General features: G+C 39.4%; 1 protein-coding gene across 1 annotated transcript in view; it reads right to left on the reverse strand.

Annotated features, from left to right (window-relative positions):
- The window catches only part of FANCI (FA complementation group I), a 103,276-nt gene that overhangs the window by 23,176 nt on the left and 61,964 nt on the right, over window positions 1-18,136 (reverse strand). The window contains 5 exon segments of the mRNA XM_043554697.1: window positions 1,300-1,368; window positions 6,011-6,133; window positions 7,565-7,679; window positions 9,192-9,262; window positions 9,737-9,867. Coding sequence (XP_043410632.1) covers window positions 1,300-1,368; window positions 6,011-6,133; window positions 7,565-7,679; window positions 9,192-9,262; window positions 9,737-9,867 — 509 coding nt within the window.

Below are 18,136 nucleotides of genomic sequence, written 5' to 3' on the forward strand. Positions count from 1 at the left end.
GAATGAAGTACTTATAAATGCTACAACATGGATAAACTGAAAACATTCAGTAAAAGCCATCGGTCACAAAAGACCACATATTGTACAATTCCACTTATATGAAATGTCCACAACCAATCTAGAGAGAAAGTAGTAGATCAGTGGTTGCTTAGGGCTAGGTGGGTGGGAGAAGAATGAGAAAATTAGGGGGTGTTAGCTAAAGGGTGTGAGGCTTTCTGAAGTGATGAAATAAATGTTCTAAAATCGATTGTGATGCTGGCTGCACAACTCAATGAATACACTAAAAACCAATGAGTTGTACACTTAATTTTTTTTATTTTTTATTTTTTTTAAGTAGGCTCTATGCTCAGCATGGAGCAACATGGGGCCTGGACTCAACCCTGAGATCAAGATCAGAGCTGAGATCGAGAGCTGGATGCCCAACTGACTGAACTACCCAGGTGCCCCAAGCTGTACACTTTAAATGGGTCAACTATATGGTATGTAAATTACATCTCAAAAAAGTTATTTTAAAAAATAGATTCGGGGCACCTGGGTGGTTCAGTCGGTTAAGCGTCTGACTTCAGCTCAGGTCACGATCTCGCAGTCCGTGAGTTCGAGCCCCGCATCGGGCTCTGGGCTGATGGCTCGGAGCCTGGAGCCTGCTTCCGATTCTGTGTCTCCCTCTCTCTCTGCCCCTCCCCCGTTCGTACTCTGTCTCTCTGTGTCTCAAAAATAAATAAACATTAAAAAAAAAATTTTTTTTTTAAATAGATTCAAGGAATGCTTAATGAATAAATGTTGAGTGTAAATGGTCTTATTTATGCCAGATATTCTCCAGCTGAACTCGTTTCGTAGTGATCTTTTGAAATCTTTTTTTTGAAGTAGTTTAAAAATCCTTTTTTAACCTGAAAAGTACAGAATATAACCCATGCCTCTGTAACCTAGATGTAATACACCCATATTTTGCTATATTTGTTTCACATCTCTCTATTCTTTTAGAAGTAAAACAAACAGATACAGCTGCTAATAGCCCTTATACAAATGGTTCTTCAAAAGGTCCTTCTGACTTAGGGTGCAGACTGAGAGAGAATATACCTGAGAGAATAACTGTTAAGATGATGCAAAAGGGCAGGTAGGTAAGTAGTAATTAAAACATCAGGACAGCATCACATACCCCAGGCATGTTCATAATGTACCAGTGTACTATTTGGGAATTATTCTATATTTTGGAAAGTCTGGAAAATGTCAATCACCTCTCCATGTATTATTATCTATTCTCTATATCCATAAACATATAAAATAAAATAAATGTATTACCTGTGAAAGTAGAGTCTGCATGATTGAATTAGCCAGCTGAGAGTTCCTTCTAAGGACATCATAGAACCCCTAAGAGGAATCAAATAGAGAGTAAGCTCTTTAACAGGTACGCTAAGTTCTAACTTTATTATTATTTTTTTTTTTACTTTTCTTATTTACTTTTTTTGAGAGAGAGCAAATGAGCGAGCATGGGTGCCCGCAAGCACAGACCAGCAGGGGAGAGGGAGAGAGAAAGAATACCAAGGAGGCTCCATACCCAGTGCAGAGCCTGACACAGGGCTCCATCTCACAATGTGAGATCATGACCTGAGCTGAAATCAAGAGTCAGACACTTAACCGAGTGAGCCACCCAGGCGCCTCTGGACAATCATAACTGTAAACATTAAAACAAATTTTTTTTAAACAATACCATTTCTTTACACTATTTCTTAATTCTTTGAAAATGACTGAAATTATAGAGAAACGACTCAGAGAGTTTAGGTTACTTGCCTAAAAAGAACTAAAGAAATGGTTTTTTTTTTTAAATTTTTAATATTTTATTATTTATTTTTGAGAGAGAGGGGCAGAGCATGAGTAGGGGAGGGGCGGAGAGAGAGAGGGAGACACAGAATCCAAAGCAGCTCCAGGCTCCGAGCTGTCAGCACAGAGCCCAGAGCCAGACGTGGGGCTCGAACTCATGAACTGCGAGATCATGACCTGAGCTGAAGTCATGATGCTTAACTGACTGAGCCACCCAGGCACCCCTAAAAAGAGATCTTTGATCACTGAGAACCAGATTAATAAACTGACCACAATCATCATAATTTTTAAACAACAGGTCATTTCTGGATTTGGAGTACTTTGCTCCTTTACAGTCAAGAATGTTCTAGGTCTTCATTCTTTTGTCTCATCCTACATTAACAGCCTTCCCTTTTAGGACATTATTTCCACTTACTTTCCAGCGCTTCAAAAATGTCTCCTGGCCCTGAGCACTCTAAAGTAAATGACTGTGTGATATTTCTTCCCATCCAGTATTTCCCATAGTTAAAAACTACTTAAGTTAAAATCTTAGGGGGGCGGGGGGGGGGGGGCTAGGTGGCTCAGTTAAGCATCTGACTCTTGATTTCAGCCAGGTCATAATCTCACAGTTCGTGGGATTAGGCCCTATATGGGGCTCTGCCCTGACACTGTGGAGCCTGCCTGGGATTCTATCTCTGCCCCTCCCTTCATGTGTGCTATCTCCCAAAATAAATAAATAACTTAAAAAAAAAAATTAAATCCTGGGGAGAACTTTCTTTTTGGAACTGGGAAAAAGACTGTATGGTTCATTTGTGAGAAAAAGTAAATGAGAGGTGACCCCCTAAACATTTATTTATTTATTTTTTTTATTTAAAAAAAAAATTTTTTTTTTTTGTTTTAACGTTTATTTACTTTTGAGACAGAGAGAGACAGAGCATGAACAGGGAAGGGTCAGAGAGAGAGAGAGGGAGACAGGGTCAGAGAGAGAGAGAGGGAGACACAGGATCCAAAACAGACTCCAGGCTCTGAGCTGTCAGCACACAGCCCGACGCGGGGCTTGAACTCACGAACTGCGAGATCATGACCTGAGCCGAAGTCGGACGCTTAACCAACCGAGCCACCCAGGTGCCCCAACATTTTTTTTTTAAAGAGAAGACACAAAGGAAAATTAGCATTAACAAATATTAAATTTTTAAATAATCCAGTGAAGAAATGGGCAAAAGACATGAACAGACACTTCTCCAGAGACGACATCCAGATGGCCAACTGACACATGAAAAAATGCTCAACATCACTCATCATCAGGGAAATACAAACCAAAACGACAGTGAGATACCACCTCACACCTGTCAGAATGGCTCACATTAACAACTCAGGCAACAATAGATGTTGGTGAGGATGCGGAGAAAGAGGATCTCTTTTGCACTGTTGATGGGAATGCAAGATGCAAGCTGGTGCAGCCACTCTGGAAAACAGTAGGGAGGTTCCTCAAAAATCTAAAAATGGAACTACCCTACGACCTAGCAATTTCACTACTAGGTATTTATCCAAGGGATACAGGTGTGCAGTTTCAAAGGGACACATGCACCCCCATGTTTATAGCAGCACTATCAACAACAGCCAAAGTATGGAAAGAGCCCAAATGTCCATCGATGGATGAATGGATAAAGAAGATGTGGTATATATATACAATAGAGTATTACTCGGAATCAAAAAGAATGAAATCTTGCCATTTGCAACCACGTGGGTGGAACTGGAGGGTATTATGCTAAGTGAAATTAGTCAGAGAAAGACAAAAATCATACGACTTCACTCATGTGAGGACTTGAAGAGACAAAACAGATGAACATAAGGGAAGGGAAACAAAATTAATATAAAAACAGGGAGGAGGACAAAACATAAGAGACTCATAAATATGGAGAACAAACAGAGGGTTACTGGAGGGGGTTTGGGAGGGGGAATGGGCTAAATGGGTCAGGGGCACTGAGGAATCTACTCCTGAAATCATTGTTGCACTACATGCTAACTAATTTGGATGTAAAATACATACATACATACATATATACATAAAGTATCATCATCAAGGAAACAGTCATCTACCCTACACCCTGCAACAAGTATGACCAGTGTTGATACCAACACATGAAGAGTTTTTACAAATCGATGATGTGATGTCTTTAATGAACAAATGAACACCAATATCCTAATAGATCAGTCCATGATCTGTATCAAGTTAAGTTTTAAAATTTGGAGCTACATTCAGTGCAGATTCTTTTTTGCATGTGGAGGACCGCAGAGAAGAGTCAACACAGTAGATCTGAGACTGTCATCCTTAGTAAAGCCTGCTTGCAAGATTGCCCCTTGATGGGTGGCTGGGAACCTGGCTGGTAAACAGTCCCCTACACCGATAAAAAGCTTTCCCTAAATGATAGAAATTTATTGTGTATAAACTGTACAATGTGGTTTATGCTGAATATTTTTATTTTCTTCTGGAAGTTTGGAATTTGGATATGTGCTAATAAGCACAAGTGCCTATGTAAACCAGCACCCCGTAAAAACCTTGGGTACCAAATCTCTAGTAAGCTTCCTTTACTGAGGAATTGTTATCTACTGATGTGTTGACACAACTCATTTGCTGAAGGAATTAAGTGCATACTGTGCAATCCCAGCTGGAGAGGATTCTTAGACGCTTGCACCTGGTTTCTTCCTGACTTTACCCTACGTATCCCTTGCTTCTGCTGATTTTGCTTTGTATCCCTTAACTAGAATATAGTTAGCCATGAGAATTAATATATGCGGAGTTTAAAAGTCCTCCCAGAGAAATCTTTAAACATGGTGGTTTTGGGGACCCCCCCTTCCAATACAATAAACAATTGTTCCAGTACAGCTTGTTGACAAGATCATCCTTTTTCTACTAAATTACCTTGGGATATTGGTCAAAAATCCACTGAGCAACTTCATACTTTTTCAATTGTCTTGATCCTTCTAGGTCCTTTACATTTTATTTTTTTAATGTTTCTTTGTTTTTGAGAGGGGAGGGAGGGGGCGGGAGAAAGGGGGGAAGAGAGAGGGAGAGGGTGAGGGCGGGGGAGAGAGAGAGAGAGAGAGAGAGAGAGAGAGAGAGAGAGAGAGAGAGAGAGAGAGAAAAGAATCCCAAGGATGCTCCAAGCCCGATGCAGGGCTTGAATTCATGAACTGTGAGATCATGACCTGAGCCAAAACCAAGAGTTAGACACCCAACTGACAGACACCCAGGCACCCCTAGGTCCTTTACATTTTAGAATCAACTTCATTTCTGTCCAAAAAATCCTGGGATTTCAGTTGGGACTGCACTGAATCTACAGACTTTTTTGAGACTAAAATTACTAAAAATACTGTGCTGAGCATTTCAATCTATAAACATGGCACATCCTTCATTTACCTTTTCTTCTTTAATTTCCCAACAATATTTTGAGGTGTTCAGTGCACATATCTTGTACATTCTTTGTTAAACCTATCCTTAAGTGTTTTATTTTTATCATAAATTTTTTTTGATTTCCAATTGTTCACTGCTAGTATAAAATTGGTTTCTGTATCCCACCTTACTAAACTCACTTTTTTGTAGATTCTTTGCTGTCTACATACAGTGCAAATCAAGACAGCCACATTTCATCCTTTCAAATCTGTATGCCTTTATTTCTTTTTCTCGTCGTATTGGATAGAACCCTCACTATAATGCTGAACAAGTATCTTTATTCTTGATTATAGGGAAAAACATTTAGTCTTTCACCATTTATTTCAGACGCAAGTTTCAGATTCCTTTTATCAGGTGTGGACATTCCTTTTTTTTTTTTTTTTTTTTTTTTTTAATGTTGACTTGAGAGTGTATGTATGCACATGTGTACGTGAGCAAGGGAGGGGCGGAGAAAGAATTCCAAGTAGGCTGTGCACTGTCAGCACAGAGCCCGATGTGGGGCTCGACCTCAAGAATGGTGAGATCATGACCTGAGCCAAAATCAAGAGTTGGATGCCCAACCAAATGAGCCACCCAGGTGCACCTCAAATATTCTTTATGATTCCTCGCCTTAAACAACCTTTTGGCTAGCCATCACAAAACTACCAATCCTAACTGCATCAAGGAAGAGTGAACTGTACTTTTACAATCAGGAAAAACTTACTAAAATAAAAAGGATTATTAGTTGGGGGTTGCTATATTTCTTCCACTCTGACTTACCTCATAAAGTATGAGTCGAACATCAGCCTGCTGGCCTAAGCATCTCCTCAAACTATCCATGATCTCAAGGCAAAAAGTTTCATTGGCAACAGAATTGTAACGGCTGTGAACATCCACATGGACCTGAAAGGAAGAGAGGCCAGTTCTTGTATATTTTACCAAATTAATTTTCACAAAGAAGGTAAAATGAGCCTGTGTTCTTGGTCAAAGAAACTTAAATTTAGCTTTCCCCATATGCAAAAATCGTCAGTAGGTTGTGATAAGTGTCACTCTTATTCTGGTTTGGAGTAAGAATTTTCAAGCATTTCAACAAAATTAACTCTTCTCTATCCTTTAAGGTCTTCCTTGGCAACGTCAGGTGCTTAAGATGGCACACAGATGATTTCACCACTAGAATCCAGTAGTCTTAATATACTTGATTATACTTAAAAGGTCTAAATGCTTCCTGAAATATTTTCAGGAGCTAGCACAATCTAGCTCTTTTTGCTTCCACAATAGGTAGGTAATGTTTAGTTTAGAAATGGACAAGACAAAGAATTACAGCCCTTGTTTTAAATAATAAATCCAGTAACTATAGACCAAGACTCCTAACCCTTACTACAGGCATCTCTGTGAGGTAGTTAATACTGACAGATCAAATCCTAGCTCTACCCTTCACTGCTTACATCACCTTGGGCAAGTCATTTAACCTTCCTCAGCCTTAGTCTTCTTATTAAGATGTGGATGATTTTAACAATACACTAATGACACCCAGTGTTCCTAATATTTAGTCTGTGCCATGTTATGAACAAAAGTTTTTTGGAATCACACTAGAGCAACAAAGGATTCCTAATAAGATTGTTTCATTAATTTGCTATTTACAAATCACACAGTACATAATTTAAATTAAAAAAAAATTTTATTGCTCCAAAGTCTGAATTACCAAAATACTGTAAAAAGTCTTATTTTCTCAAATTACCAGGCTGTGCAAAGTAAATTAACTATTAAAAATGGGGATAATAATAACATCTAGACTCAGAGGATTACCAGGAAGATGAAATGACATAATAAATATAAAACACTTAGCACACCGCCTAGCAGGACAAACCACAAATGCGAGTCACATTGCTAATTCAAAATTTTCTAGTAGTCAAATTCAAAAAGTAAAAAGATGCTGGTGAAATTAACTTTAACATTTAACCAAATATATCAAAACTATTTCAATATGTAATCGAAATTAAAAATAACAAGCTATTTTCCCTTACCTCACACTAAATCTTCAAAATGCAGCATGCATTTTACACATACAGCGTGACTCAATTTGGCCAGACACACTTTAACTGAGCATGCAGTTCAACAACCACACTGAGGCTAGTAGCTACCGTGGTGGAGAGCACTGTCTAGCACACAGCAAACCCATCATTTTAAGTAAGTGTTAGCTGTTATCACTGCCATCATCATCAGACTCTGTTTCAGGGTCATTTGTACAACCAGAGCAGGAGAGAGAAAGAACAGCATACACATCACCAACTTCTGCACGAATGCACACGACAACCCAGCGTTAACAGTCCTTACCTGGCTGGCACCGATGGACTGACTGCACTGGGAGGAGGACAAGCTGCCCAAAACCTTAAAGTTCTTCAGAAGCAGCAAAAACCCAGCAACCGCAGCTTTTCGGGCATCAAGCTGGCTAGCTCAGGAACAGACAGAAAAATAGTTAACCAACAATATTAGCTTCACAGGAATAGGTTTCTGGGTCAGAAAAAGCCAGTTACCTCTGTACAGTAAAGGAATATGAATAAGTAATGAAGCACAGAGCAAAATAAAATAAATTTATATACTCAAAATAAAACATCAGCTGTTCAGAGCAGTTAGCAGTAGAGGAACTCGGCTGATTTCTCACTATCTAGTTAACCGCATGACACGATCTATACTTTCTTCTTTGTGGCGAACAAGAGTACTGAGAAGCTATACAATGGGCCAATAACTCAAATATTAAGTACTAAGTAGGATAGAAATGGCTGATTGTCTGAAGGACCACCTCCCTTCTTCGCAGAGTATAGTGCTTGGCGCCTTGTAAACCCTCCATCCAGAAAAATGACACATTCATCTCACTGAGGCTCAATGATCAATTCATGGGGAGATGTTATGACATACAAACCTTGGCCTAGCAGACAAGGTAGGCCTAGGTAAGGAATAACAAAAAACTGTCAACTCTAGAAGAGGGACAATAGTATATACTTGTTGGTTGTTCCTCTATATATCCACAAACACATTATAATAGAGTCAATGTGACATCAACTGAGCATCTTAGGGGTGCCTGGGTGACTCAGTTGGTTAAGTGTCAGACTTGGGCTCAGGTCATGATCTCACAGTTCATGAGTTCGAGCTCCGTGTTGGGATTCTGTGTTGATAGCTCAGAGCCCGGAGCCTGGAGTCTGCTTTGGATTCTGTGTCTCCCTCTCTCTCTCTGCCCCTCCCCCACTTGTGCGGTCTCTCAAAAATAAGTAACCATTAAAAAAAAAAAAATTGAGCATCATATATTTAAAGTACCAAATGTTTTCCACCTATTACTGGTCCCATAATACTTTTTGGGAGGTAGTAATATCATCTTTAGCTCCCATAATACTTTTTGGGAGGTAGTATTATCATCTTTAGCTTATACACTAAGAAATAAAGGAAAAGAGATCAGGAGGCATTGACTAAGCCAAAAAATACCTGAGACCGCTTAACAATTTAGTCTACAGTCACTAGACCATAACTCAATTTTCACTAGAGTGAGTTTCTTGAATATTTTCCTAATGAAGATGTTTTCCTTTCTAGAACTCTTGCCAGCTGGCACTGCAACCTTGTCCTGAAGATTATTCTAGGGGTGTACAGCAGAGTACCTGAGATCAGAAGCTCATATTCTAGCTCCACGAACCTTAGTTTGACTTCTGGAAAGTCATTTATCTTCTCTAGGCCTGAGTTTCCTGATCTGTATGGAGGAGACTGTAATAATTCTAACTTTACAGGTTACTCTGAAGACTGCATGAGATAAAGAACCCTGCACGTAGCACAAGGCTGTGCCTGATGAAAGCTGTTCTGTTGGGTTAGACATCTGCAGGACCACTGTGAACAGGCTGTACAAGGAGACGGCAGAGAAGATGGTGAGTAACATTAGAAGGCACTACTTCCCAGGGTCTCACGCGATTTTCGATACCTGGCAAACATGGCTTTCCGAAGGACAAGTATCAGGGAGTCCCTCACTGACATGCTGACCTTGAGAAGGGGCTGAAAGACAAAGAAGAAGTAGGTAGAAAAACCCCCAAGTTTATTAGCCTTTGCTCATTTCTACCCAAAACTGTCACTATTTGGCTTATATAAGGAAATTTGGTTCTGTTTTTACATACATGTTTCAATGCTTATTACACTTGGTAATATGGACAACAGCATACTTTGAAATACTAAATTTAAACTAATTGTGAAATGCCTTTAAACCTATCGTCATCAAATTTCTAAGAGCTTTACAATTATCTCACTAACTTGACAATGAGTCATGGGAGACTCAAGTGTGCCAGGAAGAAGGGGGTACACTTAGAAACAGAGTCTCGCTCGGTGCTCGTGCACTTTTAATACAGTTTTATGCTTCAAAACCAAGGAATACAGGATTTCCCAGACATTTGTATTTATGAAGAATCACATCAGACTTCCATTAGGCAGTTCAACCTCAGTTTTGCCAAATTCCTTAGGAGTCTAAAGACTTACCTGCACTGCCTTCAGCAGCCCTTGTACAGTTTGAAGTGGCAGAAAGGATAAATAGTCAAAAGTTTCTGTGACTTTAGCAGAACAACTTTGAAGAACTAAGGGTGCATACATGATGATATTTGAAAGCAAATCTGAAAAACAGAATCTATAGTGAGTTGTCTCAAAAACTAAAGATATTTCAAATAAATGAAAATTAAATATGGGAAAATAAATGATAAAAGGTTTTTGTGTCTTTTGTCAAGTATACTGCAATAGCAATTTCTACTGATCCTATACACTTTTTCTATGGTCAGTGTAACTAGGATATACTTCTGAAACTTTCTTCTGTGATAATATTAAGATTATAAAAATTTATCTAAAAGAAGGGAAGAAATCTGTTACACTGTCAAGACAAGTAGCATACTATATCTTCATATTTCTAAGCTGAAGTCAGTATCTGTGAACTTTTATGTAAGTTTAGTTTTGTTTTTTTTTTAATGTTTATTTATTTTTGAGACAGAGACAAACACAGCATGAACAGGGGAGGATCAGAGAGAGAGGGAGACACAGAATCTGAAGCAGGCTCCAGGCTCTGAGCGGTCAGCACAGAGCCCGACGTGGGGCTCGAACTCACGAATTATGAGATCATGACCTGAGCCGCAGCCGGACACTCAACCGACTGAGCCACCCAGGCGCCCCTTAAGTTTAGTTTTGAGCAAGCGAGCGAGAGAGAGAGAGAGAGAGAGAGAGAGAACAAGCATGAGTGGTAGAGGGGCAGAGAGGAGTGGGGGGAGAGAGAATCCCAAGCAGTCTTCGCACTGTCAGCACAGAGCCCGATGCAGGGCTTGAACTCACAAACTGTGAGATCATGACCTGAGATGAAATCAAAAGTCAGACGCTTAACCGAGTGAGCCACCCAGGAACCCAGCTACGAACACTTATTAGTGCAAGTATAGTATCGTCCTATAAGGAATATACAAAACCACACAAACATGATCTCTCTTCAAGAATTTTAATTAGGAGTCATAGAAAAACATATTTTGAAAGCATGAAAGAGATAAATAATGGGTCAACATCAAATATCTAATAATCGCAAACATTTTATTGCCTAGCAAATATTATAGAGGCTAAAGAGGAGTTCAAAGGAAGAAGAGATTATTATGAGTTGGTGTGCTTTAGAAGAGTGAAGAGAAGTATTTAAGCTGGGTTCTGAAAGAAGGCTGACATTTAGATGCACCAAGAACCAGAAAGGGCTACTATATGTAAAGGGAAAAGTATGAGGAAGAAGAAGTATAGGGCATATTCAGAAAACGGGTTGGAAAATCCTGTGAAGCGGGGGTGAAGAATTCATAAAAATAAATAAGTGAAGTTAATGGTGAAAAGGCAGGATGGATCAAATTGTCAAGGACTTGAAGGGCCAGGATAAAGAGCTGATAATTTATAAGGAAGGTACTGGTGATTTCTGAGTGATAGAGTGGTATTTTAGTAACACCATGTGGTGGCATATGCAGGCTGACTTGCTGCAGAGAGGAGAGAGCAGGGAAATCAGAACCTATGGCAAAAGCCTAAATGCAAGGATGTAAGGCTGCAAACTAGGCAACAGGTGGGAAGGAAGGGCACAAAAATGAAGACAAAAGTAACAGAAAAAAATGAGAGAACTTAGGTACCAAGTTTGAGTAATGAAAAGGAATTCCAACTTCTGGAACTTGGAGAGTCAGGCTTCAAATAATAGAAATATGAACAACTGAAAGTGGACTTTGTTGGAAGGAAACTGTATTGCATTTGAAATAAAAGGAAAAAGAAAAACCTAAATGGAAATATACAGCAGGAATGGGGGCACTGAACCAAGGAATGAAGACAGTCTTGACATAAAGATTTAGGAGCCATGTCCACTGAAGCGCACAAAAATAAATGAAGTCATGCAAAGAGGTATATGACATGTACAAGGAAAAGAATGTGCAAAAAGAGGAGCAGACTTCTGCTTCCTACCATCACGGAGAAACTGACTAGATTTATCCTCCCACTTTAAACAATAATAACAAAAAGGGCCAAATTATATTAATAATTTTCAGACACTAGACAAGCAGTGCAGGCCCATGGTCCCCCAGAGAAGGGAAATAAATGGGGTATGCCTTAGAACTGCTCCATCTTACCGCCTAGAGAGTTCCTAGGCGGCAGCACAGAGAGGGGAAACTCCGAGCCCAGTGGTCTTCCCAATTTAAAGAGATGGAGGTGGGAATTCAAAAAGCCAAGGCAGCAAGAACTCACAGGGCAGAGTTCTAGAAAGGAAAGAGCTACACGGGAAGAGAGCCCTGGAGATGTGCGAGAAGGCCCCTGTGTATGTCAGTTGTGTTCTGGTAGGTGCATGCAGTTACTAGAAGCCAAGGAAGACCCAGCAGCAAGAAGCAGGCAGATCTATTCTCAGAGGCCACAAAGACAAATAATAGTTCACATTCACAACAACCACAGTGGAGACACCTCATAATATACAAGGTTCTATACTTAGGCATTTGTGAAACCTAACTAGCCTGAGATTAAAGGCTACCTGGTCTTGCTTAACACAACATAATCATCCAAATGATTAAATGTTTTCCAAAAGATTTAAAGCTCAAAATTATTTGAAGAAAAAAAAAATCCATGAAATTAACAATGTAAAAATTCATAGTGTCTACTATCCAATCAAAAATTACAAAGCATGCAGGGTCTCCTGGGTGGCTCAGTCAGTTAAGCAGCCAACTTCAATTCAGGTGGTGATCTCACAGTTTGCGAGTTCTAGCTCCACGTTGGGCTCTGTGCTGACAGCTCAGAGCCTGGAGCCTGCTTTGGATTCTGTGTCTCCCTCTCCCTCTGCCCCTCCCCTACTCACATTCTGTCTCTCTCAAGAATGAATGTTAAAAAAAATATATTTAAAAAAAATTACAAAGCATGCAAGAGGTGGGAAAATATGACCCACGATGAGGAAGAAATAAATCAATAAAAACAAAACAGAAATGCTACAAATGATAGGCTTAGTAAATAAGGATATTAAAAAAGCTAAAATAAATATAATTTGTATGTTCAAAAAAGGTAAGGGAAGCATGTTAAGGAGAGCAAAAATATGAAAAAAGATACAAATCAGATGTCTAAAGATGAAAAATTAGATTGCTGCACAAGATCTGGGAACTTGAAGTTATAGCAGTATCAACTGTCTAAAAACAGTAAAAAAGACTAAAAAAGAATCTGTAAGCTATATAGGCAATGTAAAGCAGCCTATTACATATGTAACGCAGTATAGGGGTGGGAGGAGTGTGTGCTGGTAGGAGGGAGATGACAGAAATGTTTTTGAAGAAATCGTATCTTGGGGTGCCTGGGTGACTCAGTAGGTTGAGCATCCAACTCCTGATTTTAGCTCTGGTCATGATCTCACAATTCATGACATCAAACTCCACCTCGGGCTCTGTGCTGACAGCAAGGAGCTCGCTTGGGATTCTCTCTCTCCATCTCTCTCTACCTCTCCCCCACTTATATTCTCTCTCTCTCAAAATAAACAAACATTTAAAAAAAGAGAGAGAGTATCTCAAAATGTTCCAAACTTGATGAAAAACACAAACCTACAGATTCAAGAAGCTTAACAAACTCCAACCAGAAACATGGAGAAAACTACACTAAAGCACATAAATTGCTTAAAACCACTAATAAAGAAAAATATATATATTATATAGAAAGGAACAAAGATATGAATGAAAGCTAACTAACTAGAAATGATGAAAGCCAAAAGAACAGTAAAGTAACATCTTTGAAGTACTAAAAGAGGGGCGCCTGGGTGGCTCAGTCGGTTAAGCATCCGACTTCGGCTCAGGTCATGACCTCACCGTCTGTGAGTTCGAGCCCCACGTCGGCCTCTGTGCTGACAGCTCAGAGCCTGGAGCCCGTTTCAGATTCTGTGTCTCCCTCTCTCTCTGCCCCTCCCCTGTTCATGCTCTGTCTCTGTCTCAAAAATAAATAAACGTTAAAAAAAAATTAAAAAAAAAAAAGTACTAAAAGAAAAAAACAAAACCCTGTCAATTTGGAATTCTATACCCAGTAAAAATATATTTCAAAAAACTAACACTAAATTAAAGACTTTTTATCACACACGAAAAGAATTCAACAACAGCAGATCAGTAGTATAGAAAAAAATTTTTTCTGAAGAATTTGGCAAACATTTTTTTTTTCTATTTCCAGTCTTTTGAGGCAGACACAGGTTTACATAGAATGAAGTTGATTCTAAGAGCACACAAAAACTGAACACAAAGAATAAGACTAAATCCAGCAATCCAGAGTGATAGGAGTGTAAGACACTGAGCAGATGCACTGGAAAGAAGACTGACTGTTCAAGGTGGCTACCAACAGTCAAAGACTAAAGTCCCCACCCTGTAGGAGTACAAAGCTTAGTGTCTGAACAGTGGAGTCTATTTGCTCCAGTTAACGGCAGTTGGACAGAAAATAATACTGGATAGAAATCTAGACACAAACAAAGGGAAAAAGCACCAGAAATGGTAAACACATGTGTAAAAGACATTTTATTTTAAAAAATTCTTGGGGCACCTGGGTGGCTCAGTCAGTTAAGCATCCAGCCCTTGATTTGGGCTCGGGTCATGATCTCATGGTTGGTGGGTTTAAGCCTTGCATCAGCACAGAGCTCTCATGGGTTTCTCTGTCTCCCTCTCCCTCTGCCCCTCCCCTACTTGTGCACATGCACACTCTCTCAAAAGTAAATATTTTTAAAACCTACAATAAAAAATTCTTGAAAGACACAATTGGCTGTTTAAAGCAAACATAACAATGTAGATATAATTCAATAAACAGAAGTAAAATGTATGAGAATAGTACAAAAGTCACAGGGGCAGAAGTTAGAAATGGAAGTTATTTGTTGAGGTAGAATACTTGAAGGTAAACTACAGTAAGTTAAAGTATCATAAACCCTAAAGCACCCCCCCCCCAAAAAAAAATTTAAAAAAGAGGTAGAGCTAATCAAATTGAGCAAGACAAAATGGAATTTAACAAAATTTTAAAAAAGCAATCTAAGGGCACTTGGGTGGCTCAGTTAAGCATCTGACTCTTGATTTCAGCTCAGGTCATGATCTCACAGTTCATGAGACTGAGGCCTGCACTGGGCTCCACGCTGACAGCACAGAGACTGCTTGGGATTCTCTCTCTCTTGCTTCTCGCATACCCTCTCTCTCTCAAAATAAATAAACAAACATGAAAAAAAAAAAAACCTCAATCCAAAAGAAGGCAGAACAGCAGAAAAAAAAGAACAGATGGATAAAACAGAAAACAGCCAGATGATAATTACATTACATGTAAATGGAATGCCCTGATTTAAAGTTCATGATTATCAAATAGGATTGAAAAAGTAAAACACCGGGGTGCCTGGGTGGCGAAGTCAGTTAAGCGTCCGACTTCAGCCAGGTCACGATCTCGCGGTCCGTGAGTTCGAGCCCTGCGTCAGGCTCTGGGCTGATGGCTCAGAGCTTGGAGCCTGTTTCCGATTCTGTGTCTCCCTCTCTCTCTGCCCCTCCCCCATTCATGCTCTGTCTCTCTCTGTCCCAAAAATAAATAAACGTTGAAAAAAAAAAAAAAAAAGAAAGAAAAAGTAGAACACCTTTGTATGTGGTCTAAAAGAAACCCTTGCCAACTATAAAGACATAAGTAAGTTAAAACTAAAAAGATGAAAAAAATATACAATGTTGCCACAGATCAAAAGAAACCAGAGAAGTTGTATTAATACCAAAGTAGACTTCAGGGGGCACCTGGGTAGCTCAGTCAGTTAAGCATCCAACGTCAGCTCAGATCATGATCTCACGTTTCGTGAGTTTGAGCCCCTCGTTGGGCTCTGTGCCTCCCTCTCTCTCTGCCCCTCCCCAGCTCACACTCTGTTTCTCAAAAATAAACAAACATTAAAAAATAAATTCAAAGTAGACTTCAAAGCAAATATTCCCAGGAACAAAAAAGGTCATTTCATAATGATTAATGGGTCAGTTAGCTAAGAGGACATAACAATCCTAAATGAGTATGCCCCTAATAATAAAGTTTTAAAATACATATAGCAAGAACTGATAGAACTAAAAGAAACTGACACATTTATAATTACAAAGTCAGAGATTCAACACTCATCTTAATAGTTAACAGAATAATTAGAAGAAAATATGTAAGAATACAAACGACTTGAATCATCTGACTTAACTGAGTTATGGAAAACTCCACCTAACAACACAATACGTTTTCTTTTTTTTTTTTTAACATTTATTTATTTTTGAGACAGAGAGAGAGAGAGAGCATGAACAGGGGAGGGTCAGAGAAAGAGGGAAACACAGAATCGGAAACAGGCTCCAGGCTCTGAGCTGTCAGCACAGAGCCCAATGCAGGGCTCGAACCCACGGACCGTGAGATCATGACCTGAGCCGAAGTCAGACGCTTAACTAACTGAGCCACCCAGGCGCCCCAACGTTTTCTTTTCAGTAGCACAGAGAACATTTATCAAACTGAACCATATTCTGAGAATAAAACAAGCCTAAGTCTCAATAAACTTTTAAAAATTCGTGTCATAGGGGTAACCTGGCTACCTCAGTTGGAAGAGCATGCTTTTTTTTTTTTTTTTTTTTTGACAGAGAGGATGCAAGTGAGCGAAGGGCAGAGAGAGAGAGAGAGAGAGAGAGAGAGAGAGAGAGAGAGAGTTAGAGAGAGAGGGAGGGAGGGAATATCCCAGGAGGGGAAGAGGGAGAGAGAGAAGTGAGGCTCACCCAAAGTGGGTCTTGTACTCACCCTATGTGGGATTTGAACTCATGAGCCATGAGATCATTACCTAAGCTGAGTCAGACATTCACCGACTGAGCCACCCAAGCACACCCCCGCCTTTTTTTTTTTTATGTTTATTTTTTGGGAGAAAAAGTATGCAATTCTTGATCTTGGGGTTGTGAATTGAGCCCCACATTGGGGGTAGAGATTGCTTTAATTAATTAATATTTAAAAATTCATGTCATAGATAGTATTATAACCACAAATTAGAAATCAACAACAGAAAAATATCTGGAAAACCTCCAAATATTTGAAAGCTGAACAACATACTTCTAAATAACCCATAGGTTAAAGAAAATAATAACTCATAGGTTAAAGAACAAATCACAAGGGAAACTGAAAAGTATTTGTAACTGAAGAAAATTAAAAACAAAATTTATGGGATATAGCTAAAGCAATATTTAGATGGAAATTTAGTTTAAAGCTCATATTAAAAAAGTTTCAAATTACTGACCTAAGCTGTTTCTTTTTTTTTTTTTTTAAAGAGAGAGAGGAAAAAGACTGTGAGCGGGGGAGAGGGGCAGAAGGAGAGAGCGAGCGAGAGGGAAGAGAATCTTAAGCAGGCTCTACACTCACCGTGGAGCCCGATGCGGGGCTCAATTCTGGGATCCCTAAGCAAAATCCAGAGTCGGATACTCAACCAACTAAGGCACCCAGGTGCCCCAGTGACCTAACCTTCTAGCCAAAAAAAAAAAAAAAAAAGATTAAACCCAAAGCAGTAAAAAGGAGACAAAAAAGAGCAGAAATAAATGAAACTAAAAACAAAAAACAGAGAAATTCAGTGAAACTAAAAGCTGTTTTTTTGAAATCAATAAAATTTTGGGGTGCCTGGGTGGCTCAGTTGGTTAAGCGTCCGGCTTTGACTCAGGTCATGATCTCACGGTTCGTGAGTTCAAGCCCCGCATCGGGCTCTGGGCTGACAGCTCAGAGCCTGGAGCCTGCTTCAGATTCTGTGTCTCCCTCTCGCTCTGCCCCTCCTCCCCTGCTCGTGCTCTCTCAAAGATAAATAAACATTAAAAAAAATTTTTTTTTTAATAATAAGACTGATGAGTCTCTTGCTTCAGTGGTAAGAAAAAAGACAACGCACATCACAGCTATCACGAATAAGAAAGGGGACATCAATATAGAACCTAGAGTCATGAAAAGGATATTCTCAACAACTTCATGGCAATAAACTTGGTAACTCAGGTGAAATGGCCAAATTCCTTGAAAAACATAAACTACAAATGTTCTCCCAGAAGACTGAGATAACCTGAACAGCCCTGTTTTATTAAAGAAATTGCAGTTAAAACCTTTCACACAAACGAAAGGAAACTTGGAGCACCAGGAAGAAAAAGCAATGTAAACCTCCAGGTAAATGTAATAGGCCACAAGTTGACACTCTTTCTGTAAAGGGCCAGACAGTAACCATTTTAGGTTTTATAAGCCATGGCTTAAATGACAACTGTTCAACTCTGCTGGTATAGTGTAAAAGCAAGATAGACAACATGTAAATGACTGAGCGTGGCTATATTCCAGTAATACTCTCTGTACTCTGAATACTAACTTTTTCAGAGGACATATTATTCTTTTGATTTCTTCAACCACTTACAAGAGCAAAAT

Source organism: Prionailurus bengalensis, chromosome B3, assembly GCF_016509475.1.
Source record: "Prionailurus bengalensis isolate Pbe53 chromosome B3, Fcat_Pben_1.1_paternal_pri, whole genome shotgun sequence".
Taxonomy (NCBI): Eukaryota; Metazoa; Chordata; class Mammalia; order Carnivora; family Felidae; genus Prionailurus; species Prionailurus bengalensis.